This window comes from Monopterus albus, unplaced genomic scaffold (genome assembly GCF_001952655.1).
Source record: "Monopterus albus unplaced genomic scaffold, M_albus_1.0 scaffold70.1, whole genome shotgun sequence".
In the NCBI taxonomy this organism is placed as follows: domain Eukaryota; kingdom Metazoa; phylum Chordata; class Actinopteri; order Synbranchiformes; family Synbranchidae; genus Monopterus; species Monopterus albus.
In genome coordinates this window covers 2,106,086-2,117,471 of record NW_018127950.1, presented here as the reverse complement: position 1 = coordinate 2,117,471, position 11,386 = coordinate 2,106,086, and the positions used below count along the sequence as shown (strand labels likewise).

General features: G+C 41.8%; 1 protein-coding gene across 1 annotated transcript in view; it reads left to right on the top strand.

The window, feature by feature from the left end:
• Positions 1-9,643: 9,643 nt before the first annotated feature.
• The window catches only part of arhgap23a (Rho GTPase activating protein 23a), a 47,543-nt gene continuing 45,800 nt past the window's right edge, over positions 9,644-11,386 (top strand). Inside the window, exon 1 of the mRNA XM_020605424.1 lies at positions 9,644-10,295. Within this exon, the coding sequence (XP_020461080.1) occupies positions 10,242-10,295 (54 nt within the window). The 5' untranslated portion in view covers positions 9,644-10,241. The remainder of the gene's footprint in view (positions 10,296-11,386) is intronic.

Below are 11,386 nucleotides of genomic sequence, written 5' to 3'. Positions count from 1 at the left end.
GCTGTGGATTGTCAGGTCGGTGATGGTAACAAATTGGCACATGTCTGCAGGCAGACAATGGGAAAGAAACTAGGACGCTCATCTCCAGGACATAGACAGCTCCTCCTCAGTCCAGGATGATTACTTTGGACCTCAACCTCAATGACCTAAATGCAGATGGCATGTGTGTGTGTGTCCTGCAGGTCAAAGGTTAACTCGTGTGGTTATAGCCCTTCCTGCTAGCAGCACTTTGCATCAGTCCAGCCCATGTAAGGGTTCTGCAGGCTGATGACACAGGATGAGAGCAGCTGTGCGGGGGGTAAACCGGGCAAAAAAGAGGGATGAGGTTTCTTAGTTGCTTGAGGCAGCCATTCAATTTGGAGGCTGTTTGCTACTGAGGTGTGCACAGTTCTCTGTTTGACATGTTTTTAACTACAAGCCCTGACCCTGGCAGTCTGTTTCTATCGCTTGGTGTTTTTTCTGCTCACTCTCTTGAGTCTCAACTTCAGTGTCAAGGTGCTGCTGTGGGAGGATGCCAGTCTGCAATGAACAGCTGTGCAGCTGTTTCATTACTGTGATCATTTAACAGGCCACAGAGATACCCTGCTCTTAGTGGGCACCACAGCTGCAGACCAGTAATGATCTGTGCACTCCACAAGCCACTGACCTCCTAGCTTATTTTTCTATCTACATGCTAAATACATGTTCTAGTTGTAACACACTTCAGTGAGAAAATTATGTGACTGATGTGAAAGTGTCATTTCAAATTAATTTCATTTTGTGTTCATACAGTTATTTACTCCTTTGTACATCAGCTGATACTGTCATGTTCTCATTGGTATTTTATGGTTCACATATTCAGAACTGAGCACACTGTTCCTTTAAACATTGTTCAGTCAGCCATGCTTTTTTGCCATATTTGGACTCGGGTTGCTTTATATAATCATAAATCCTGTTAAATCCCACTGATGGGGATAAAATGTAAAACTCACCACCGGGCTGTGTCTGATGACAGCTTAATTTTTCCTTCCTACCCTTATCCCACATCCTCCTGTAACCACTGTACAGAGCCCCCTTGTGGCCTCCAGATGCAACTACAGCAGTATTTTCAGGGGGGCTGAGGATTATCTCTTTAGTTCAATCTGTGCAGTCAGCAGCAAAGGAACAGATGGTCGTCTTTTTACACAGTTCAACCTAGAATCAGAAAATGTTTGTTTTGTTGATGGTGATGACAATGCACATTTATGTTAAACGCACAAGTAAAAAATATAACACTCCTTGGCCTGATCATAGAAGACAAAATGCAATATCTTCTTGTTTTATTGTAAATTTGTTACGTGTTTTTATAAATCTCAGTACTGCTTAAAATGTGTTTCTTAGTATTTTCAAATGTATAGTTTGATTTTTTTTCATTAAAAAAAATCTCTGTGAGTGTTGACAGTTAAATTCTGTGTGTACCCAGTGAAGTTAAGTGTTTTTGCATTGATAGATGGATGGCTGAAAATGGGGACCTTGCTGAAAGTATAGCCATGCATTCCTCTCGTGTGGACTCCTGTCCCCCAAAACAAGAACAACCAGTTTTAAGGCCATGTTTAGGTAAAACATATCTCCAAGTTTCAAGGCCAGGAAAAGACTGAGATTAGGTTATGAGCCTCTTAAACAAACGGGATTATGTAGTTCATTGGCTCTACAGTATACAGTAAGTGGTGTGATTTAAAGCTTTTGTCATATCACAAATGCTCTGGAGAACTGCCTTTTTATTATGAGGACACATGAATATTCAAATGAAATAAAACAGCTGTAACTGGTTTATGCATTTTGAAAAAATATATTTAAAGATATATATTTTTTAATCACTAGCTTCACATTGCAGCCCATTTTGTACACTTTAAAACATATGCAGATCCAAGAGGTGGCCAGGGGTGGCACTGGCCAACCTCACAATCTGATTGGCCACTCTGGTGACGCCTCTGCTAGATTCAAAATGTGATGATTGTCAGTATTAATGAATGAAAAATGAAAAACAATGACAAATTGTTGCTTTAAATGCAACTAATGTTTTTCTAGTGAGACCTGTGATAGACTGGCAGGCTGTCCAGGGTGTTCCCCGCCTCTCGTCCAATGTCAGCTGGGATTGGCTCCAGCCCCCCCACAACCCTATTCAGGAATAAGTGGTATAAATGGATGAATGGACACAATGTCAAATAAAGACAGAAAAACACGGCTGCACTCACCGGAGACTACGACACTACTCTCAGTAATCACAGTTACCTTGGGGTTTCTTTAAGGTAGATTTAGAGCCAGTGGTGGAAGAAGTACTCAGATCATATACTTAAGTAAAAGTAGCAATACAACAGTGAAAAAAAATCAGTTACAAGCAAAAGCTCTGCATTCAGATTGTTACTTAAGTAAAGTACAAAAGCATTAGCTTCAAAACCTACTTAAAGTACTTAAATTTAAAGTTCTTGTTATACAGAATGGCACATTTCACATTCCTGTATAGCATATTATTGTATCATAATTACTCATGTATTATTGTGTACATCACATTTAATGTTGTAGCTGGTAAAGGGGGAGCTAGTTTTAAGTAGCTTATATTAATGTAATTTGAATTACTGCTTGGGAGCCTGTGAATTTTCCACCACAGAACAATGAGGTCTAAAAATTATACAGTATTTTTTGTATTAATCTGGTTTTGAAAAATAACTAAAGTTCTAAAATAAATGTAGCCGAGTAAAAAGTACAATATTTATTCACCTAAAACATAGTAAAGTCAAAAGTATGAAGTTACAGAAAATAAAAATACTTAAAATTATACTACCTCCAAATTGTACTTAACTATAGTACTTGAGTACATGTACTTAGTTAATTTCTACCACTGCTTAGAACAGATTACAAAAAGTGCGATTAATTTGCTATTAATTACGAGTTAACTGTGGGCAATCAATTGCAATTAAATATTTTAAATTGAATGACAGCACAAATGTATCATGCACACAGCATAATATTTGCTTTTATTTATCCGATTGTGATGTTGTGGCGTATAAGTACTTGGCACAATTCACCTTGGTGGGGTTTTTTGGGAGGATCACTGTGCAGCAGCAATGTCCCCGGCCAGGTGTAAATAAGTAGTGCAGCCAACATTAGCTAAAGGAAGCACCGTTTTTACACAGAATAAAAAGTTTGATTCATAATCGTGAACATTTTTTACATTCTTCAAATGTGCCACCCGTCTCTGAGTCTGCGCCCCAGTCTGGCCACCCTGTCCAAAACTTTCTAGATTATCATCATCATTTTAAAGGGAAGTAGCCAAATCTAAAATAGTTAGGTTTTAGGATGTGTGGTCACATCAGATTGTGAGATTTTTCCAAAGGTTATAATGAAAAATTAATCTTTCAGTTGTAATTTTCCACCCTCATCTGCTGTAACAGTATTTTGTATGAGCTATTTCAGGACCTTCCTGACTCATCACTGTCCAGCCAAGAAATCGGATGTAAATATTTTTACTGATATCAGAGCAACTGGTTCCCGAATGTGCCTTGAAGACATATCTCATAGAGCTCATTTCCATTGTGTCTGCCAGTGCCACAGGAAGTGATGCTAGAGGCAGGAAGTGGAGCTGTGAAGGGTAAAGAGACCAAAACTCATTAGGTGTCTGTTAAGTGACGGGCACCAGGAAGGAAAGTCACAGCACTGCTACTGGAACTGCCAGCCTCTATTTAGTTTTCTCCATGTGTCTCTCAGATGAGGTTTAGGGGAAAAGAAAAGGTGGAGAAAGGTGCTACAGGCACATTTATAGTAACAACTTACATTTTTAGAAACAGTGGATGTGATTCATTTGTTACTGTCTGTGTTTGTCTGGAGCTTTGAGGAATAGCATGACACCTGAATATCCACTACTCTCCTCATTGACTTTGGCTATTTCCTTCTCTTTGTTCCTTTATCTCAAACACTCTTACATGGCTGCTCTAATCAGCTCTCACCATGTTAAGGCCTGTGTCAGTGGCATAAAGAAAACAGCAGTTCATGTTTGAGGATGAGATAGTGTATCAGCTTGTATGGGAAGATAGGACTCAATCTGTCCTGGAAGGGTTTTGAGTTAACAATAGGCTGACATATGTACATAAAACCCACAATCCATCTTTAAGAAGACGATGTTTTAAATGATTCAGGGGTGAAGACTGGTGGAAACAGGGCTAAAATGGAAGCTGAAGAGTTCTTAAATCAGGATCAGGAGGTATGTGGATGTGCAGATCAGCAGTCATGAGCACAAGCTGCTGATGCTGTTGCTGACGTTCATGAGCGTGTATGTGCGTTCTTGACCTCAGTGACTTATTTTCTGCAGCACCCTACCCTCAGCCAAACGCTGTCTCCCATCAGCCAGAGCTCCAGCTCCTAACCTGTCTCTCTTTCAGATTCAGTGTCCAGGGGCTCGTAGTTGTTTTTTTCTGTCTGAGTTATTGCATCCTGCAGAGGAATGAATGAGGCAGCTACGAGAGAGAAGGGGGAGTACAGTGAAATGTGTCGTGGGTTGAGGCAGCCAGAGAGGATGGATCCGCGGGTCAGAAGAGGAACGGTGGAGGAGTGAAGACAGAAAAAAGAATTGTTTGGCCTTTTGTTGAATGTCAGTATGCCATCCGTGACATGATAGAGATTCTTTCCTGACCATAGTTGCAAAAACAGAAAAGATCGTTGTTTATTATGTTTGCTTATTTAGCCCATTGACTTTTTTACTCCTATTCCAGCCCTATGTTAGTATCTGTTGCACTACAGTATGAAAGCCTATTAGCAGACCTTGTAACCTGCAGCAGTTTTGTTTTTACAGAGTTTTAAAAGATTAATCTGCATTTAAATGGAATTACCACTCAGTCAAATGAATGTAGGCAGCGATGGTTTCTGCAACTCAAGTGGGTTTGAAGAGTCTATTTAATTTTCATATTATAGGGAAATTGATGGAATCCAGCGACTGCCCAAAGGAGGTGGTGGTATTGCACCTTAATGCTGGTCGTGTTAAGAAGAGGATGATGACCAGCACACAGTAAGTAGCTAGGTAGCTACGGCCCTATCAGACAGACAGCATACACAATGAAGTTAAAGTTGAATTTGACCGATAGCATTATTTTTTTGTCATATCTTCTGTGGATATTGTGATAATATTGTTATTGTGATTTTTTTTTTTTTTTTTTTTTTGCCCACAGTAATTGTGTAGTGAAAATTTGATGTTGTGGCAGCCCTAGTTGAAATAATTGAATAAAAGTTTTGGTGGAAACACGGCAATTTTGATACATTTTACGTACGGTTTGATTTCCAGCTTGTCCAGTCAATATATTGAAGTGTCCTTGAGCAAGACACTGAACCCCCCAGTTGCTCGCAGTGTGTGAATGTGTGAACGTTTATGAGTGCAAATGGGTGAATGGCCAAGTAGTGTGAAAGCGCTTTGAGTGTGCTGTAAAGTGTAGAAAAGCACTATACAAGTATAAGACCATTTACCATTCTTGTGGCCTTGATCCTTACACTCTGAAATCCATTAAAAAAGAAGATCAAACATCAAAACCTTATTGTTTCAGACAGTACATGGGATTGAGCAGTTGGAATGGATGTAGGATGGGCCTGATCAAAGGCTGCAGTACAAACTGAACACTTTACCAGTTTGTGTGAAAATGTTTCTGTCAAGGTTCAGTGTGCTAGTGTAGTAAAGTTATAGTGCCTGTCTGGCCATCGCTGCTGACTGGTCAGCTGTTTACTCCTCTCGTGCCAGTTGTTCAGCCAAACAAAGAGGACTTCTGTCATGCAGAGAGGGGGAATTTACAGCTCTGGCTGGAATTCATGTAGGCCGGGGTCACCTCTCCCCCCTCCTCAACCTTCCCACAAACCCCTTCAAAGGAGTGCCACAGGAGCCTCCGTGTCAACAGGCAGTCTGAGAGTGAGACATACAGCCTGAATCACTCACATATCTACGTCTCATTCACAGCACATAAATATCTAAACCTCTACCTCACTAACATCCACGTCTCAGTCATGAGCTTACAATCACATACTCATGTATTCATACATGATTAGCAGTAAGCAGCTGGACGTTACTTCTAACCCTCAGTACATGTGAACATGTTTGTAGATATTCCTTTAAGCTCATAGTCTGAATTTCCTGGGCTCCTGGCTCTGACTGACCGCTGACAGTTTTCACCGCACATATTTCACATTATCAGACCCAGAGAGTGATAATCAGTCTATTACTACATTTGAAGTGAGGACAGGAAAAGGGTTATTGTTTATATTAGATCAGCTGAGAGCAGGAGATACCATAGCTCGGCAGGACTTACACAATGTGTTGTTTTTTCTAGCAGTAGGAAAGACTATCCATGCACCTTCACTGAATGCAACTGTATCTAAAGCAGGGATAGTGTGGCCTGCCTGACAGAGAATGGAGTGTTACAGACTCTGTAGAGGCTTAAAGTAAATGATTTTGAAAAGATCTGGCAACTGCGCCTCTTAAACTGAAAGCATGTGTGTGCAGAGGAGGGCAATGAACATTCGCTGAGAGGATCGAGTCAGGAACTTGAGGGAAGTGGAGTGAAACAGAGGAGATATAAAAGAATGAGGGGCAGAACTGAGGATTTGGAGGATGGAAATATTGGAATAAATGGAGTGGCCACAATTTACATAGTAACATTCTAGTGTGCGTGCTCTGTTTAGTGGCCTAGAATGATATGTGGGATGGAAGGGGATGCCCACCCGCCACTCCCTGCTTCATCTCCCCTTGGCTACACAGCCTCAGCAGCAAAGGGGGAATCTCATTCCAATCAGGCCGGACCATTTACCAATGCAGGCTAGTGAAGGGAGGTGGGAGTCAGGAGAGAGCAGTCAAGCAAGTAAATAGGATGATCGTTGTTTATGGGTTTGCCCTACAAGGCACCAGACTGTGTGTGATTATATAATGACTGAGAGGAGCCCTCTTGCAGTCTCTGGGTGCTCACTGCTCATTCCCAGTCGGCCTTCAAGGAAAAGAGATCGCCTCCCATCGCTGTTAGATCGGGGCTTACCCGGTCAGTGATGGGGACATACCCTGGGGCTGTGTGTCAGTAAATAAGGTTCACCCAGAGACATAGCAGAGAGAGTTGAGTCCTCAGATACTCACAATAAGCCATAAAGTCCAGTATGAGAAATAAAAGACCCCCTTTTGTTTAAATATAATTACAGCCCTTTCCTACAGTTCATCAGCATTTGAAAATGTGCCGCTCAGATATGACAGATGACACCTCCAACACACAAATCTTCCTCCTTCTGGTCTCAGCTGACCAGCAGCCATCAATAACAGAAGGCCCATTCTGCTTGCACGGCAGACTAATGGATGCACCGCCTGAGCATGTGTCGCGCAGTCTGGGATAAGATGTGGATGAACCTCGATGCAGGAGGGGTGCTCTGACTGTGGCTCATTCTTCCAACAGAAATGTTGTGGCACAGAGTGATTTATCCCTCTGTCTGCTGGAATAAAAAACACATGGGGCGTAGAAAGGGACAGTGAGCCTGCAGAGATAGATTCCTGTCTGAGGTCAAAGAGGATAGAAAGTGTCCAGCTGTGATAGCCCTCATGCCCTTTGACCTTCCCAAAATTAAGCTCCATGAACCCCACTGTCTGCTTCATCAGTCTCGAGACCAGCTGCACACCAGGGCCTTCTATCCGATCATAGAAACTACTTTGGTCATGAGTAACCTGGAGGACACACTTGCAGTAATTATCTATCTAAAACTGGAGATGATTTGAAGATGAGTGAAGGTCAAGACTATGACTTTGGAAGAATGTCTTCTGTTAGCGTTTCGCAGGGATTGTGTGTGTCAGAGGCTGGAGGCTGGGAAGGCAAAGTGAGAAGATAGAGGAGGCATGTTGAGATGAATGCTGAGTTAGCAGCTGCAGCTTTCGGCGTGGCAAGGCTCCCATAAGCTACTTTTTTCTCCTATAACTCCAGACTGTTTCTCCATAGTCAGGCAGCCTTTTGAAGTGGCTCTCTGATACCAGCACCCCTCAGAGTAATAGCAGCCACATGGGCCTCCAGCTTTGAGCCATCACAGCAGCTGAAGCCAGCACCACATCTCCACATTTTTATCATCTCTCCTTCGTTCCCCTTTTTACACTTTTAGTCCTTCTAACGGACTGAAGTTTACATTTGTACCCACAGCTACATTACAGTATATGTATACTGTACAGCAAGGTGTAGAGTAACTTCTTGGCAGCAGTCTCAGGTTCCTGTTTTACTGATGAGTAAGCTTCCCCTGACTGGATGGTATTGATTCACATGGGCACTATTCATCTGCAGCCCAAGGGGCTAAAAATACATGTTTGCCAACACTTTTCCGAGAATGTATGAGGTATAGTTTATTCTGTCTGGGCATGGATGGAGTTCTGATAGCACTCAATGAAATATGTGTTCAGTCTATGTTTAGCGCTTTTCTGTTGTCTCCCTAAGTTTATCATGAGTCATTTGGACCTTTGTGCCTTTTGATGGTGGCAGTGGTTTATGAGCATTTTTATATATCATAAATCATGTTTGATGCATATGTATCTTTTCATTAATCAGCAAGTATTCTAATTATCAATTCATTGTTTCAATCATTTTTGTGACAAAGTGTCAAAAGTGAATTTGTTATTTCCTAAATTTAAATATCTGATGCACTTTTATGCTTCTTTGAAACTAAAGTGAAGACTTTTGGACTGTTGCTCACTAAACAGCAATCTGCTTATGTCGCCTCAGGCTTTGCAAAGGGCGATTTTCAGGGTTTTCTGATGCTTTTTGACCAAATAATGAATCACCTGAAAAAAATAATCAGCAGATTTTTCACTAATGGCAATATTTGTTTGTTTAATCCTAGCAAACATAAAGGTGGTTAAGTTTGTGTTTCACATCCTCTTTCACAACATAAACATGATTTAATCACAAGAAAGTCACTTTCATTATTAGACTGTCTTGTAACTGTTGTATTTTACTTTACTTCACTACAGTTATACTAACAGGTGTTTGTCCACCCCATTTATATCACGGAGTCCAGCCTAAATAACAGAAACACTGTGTACAATGCATAAAGTTCTGCGGCAACACAAACTGTAGCCTCTAAAATGATCATACAGTTGAATCAACACCTCTCTGAAGGAGGATTTATTGCAGTACTGTTGGATTATTCTGCATTAGTCTTAGCTAGCTATACCTAATAAAATACCCACTGAGTATATGATAACAGAACATCTGGCTTTCTGCTAGTTTATATGCATAATAAATACTTCTAGATATTTTGAGTCTTTTTTCTGATAATATTTCTTGACCAAGTAGCATTTTGACTGCAGAACTTGTAACTGAGTATTTTGTGTTAATATCTACAGAATACAGTATGTCTAAGTGTTATTTTTAAAACCCTTACTTGTACTGTCCTTTCCTGGAGCCCGCACGCTGGGGGCTGCTGGGCGGAGCGCACAGATTTATCTAACGCACCCTCCTCTAATTTGACTCCCTTCAAGTAAACGTTCTGTAAAGTTTACCACAATAAAATATAGCATTTCCGGTGAAGATGTTTATCACGAAAATCTCATCGAAATGCCACAACAACAACAAAAACAAACAAAAAAAAAAAAAACAACAATGAACACATTATGACTTTTTTCCACAAAATGATGAACATATAACCCACTTCCGCGGATGAAATGTAGTCTACAAACTGGGTCAGTGTCACATGATTGTCTCTTCTTTCTCCGAGTTCTATTTTAATCCGCCAGGAAGGAAAGTTTCACTGTTTGATTGTCTGTGGTTTCTAGAATGATGACACCTTGGACTTCTTTGGCTTTACCCACGTTCATTTACGAGTAATGGCACAAAACATATAGACACGTTCCTTCTCGTGACTTTACTTTGAAGGCGGGGTCTCGCGACTTCCTGTGCGTGCCCGTGTTTTAACGCTGCTGCCGCCCGTTTCCAGGCAGGCCGTGCGCAGATGGATTTAGTTATGTACAACTGATGCGGTCTGGCGGAAGAAGAAGAAGAAGAAGAGGAGGAGGAGGAGGGGAGGGGAGGTGTAGCGTAGCGCACTGAATGGCCTGAAACAACGGGAGCTGAGTGGGATTTTTTTTCTAGGAGGAAGGAAGCTGGATAATTGTTGAACATATAAGTTTGTGTTTCACTCCCACTGTTACTCTCAGAGCTCCCCGTCTGCCTGTGTTGCCTCTTGTGCAGCGACCAATCTGCCTCTCCCTGCTGCAGCCGATCCGTTTCTGCTGCCCAATGAATGGAGTTGCTTTCTGCCTTGTTGGAATACCACCCTACTCTGAGAACCACGTAAGTGCACGGAGCTGACGCCGCTAACTTGCTGTTTCTTTACCATTATATTAATACCCGGGTGTTATGTTTGGACAGGCCGACGTGCGGCTGGTCAGAGAGCGTGATTTCCTAAGAGGATTATCACTAGTTTACATAGCCACCGTGTGCACACGCTCACCGACATACTGTACGGAAAGCAAGGGTTTGATCGGCGGTTTAACGCAGCTTTTGTTCACTTTTGTAAGCGGCAAGTGGCGCGCACCCGAATGGATTTAGCCCCTGCTTCACAAAACTGATCCAGAGTCGCATTTACCGCCGGGTTGCTTCGGTCTTTTGTCACCGCACCAGGAGGCGGACAGGCTGTCAGTCCAGGCGGGACGTCCCAGACAGGGATGGTGCTTCGAGCGACATTAGTTTGAATCTTTATTGTTAATAATAGAATATGGCACGTCACTTCTTTTTGCAGTTATTCCTGGTCTTCGTATCTATAGCCTATTATACAACAGTAGTTTGACTTGAATCCAGTTTTGTGATACAAGGCAGTAAAGGTGGTGTTTTCCCTTCACTGCATTCTTCCTCTAGAACAAATTGAACAGCAGCATGTGATTCTGTTAAATGCATCTGATGATTTTCACCAAAAGATCAGTATTTGCTTTGTTGACTAGAAGTAGATATACATTCAGTTCCTGCTGGTCTGACTCCAAGAATGTATGCGTGTGTTATGATGCTGCGTTGTGTCATAGATAAGTCATGAGGTGTCACTCAGGGCGGCGGTCTGCTTTTCAAAAGAGGCATAGATCTGTTTTGATTCAACTTCAGAGGGTCCTCTTCTTACAGAGGCCTTTGTGCCGACCTTAACTTGTCTAGTCTCAGTCCCCGACCTGTTTCATACCTGACCTTTAACCTTGCATGTCTCGGTCAGCACACAGGTCTTGTTTGACCGGGCCTTTCTCCGTGTGTCATCTCACTTGAAAGAGTAATTTATCTCAGTGATAGTTGTACAAACAGCACATTTTAATTCTTCTCACCTCCCTGAGTCTTGTGATTGAACGCCACTCCACTTAGATAACGTAATAACAGTGTGATGCAAAATTATACCAGAATCAAAT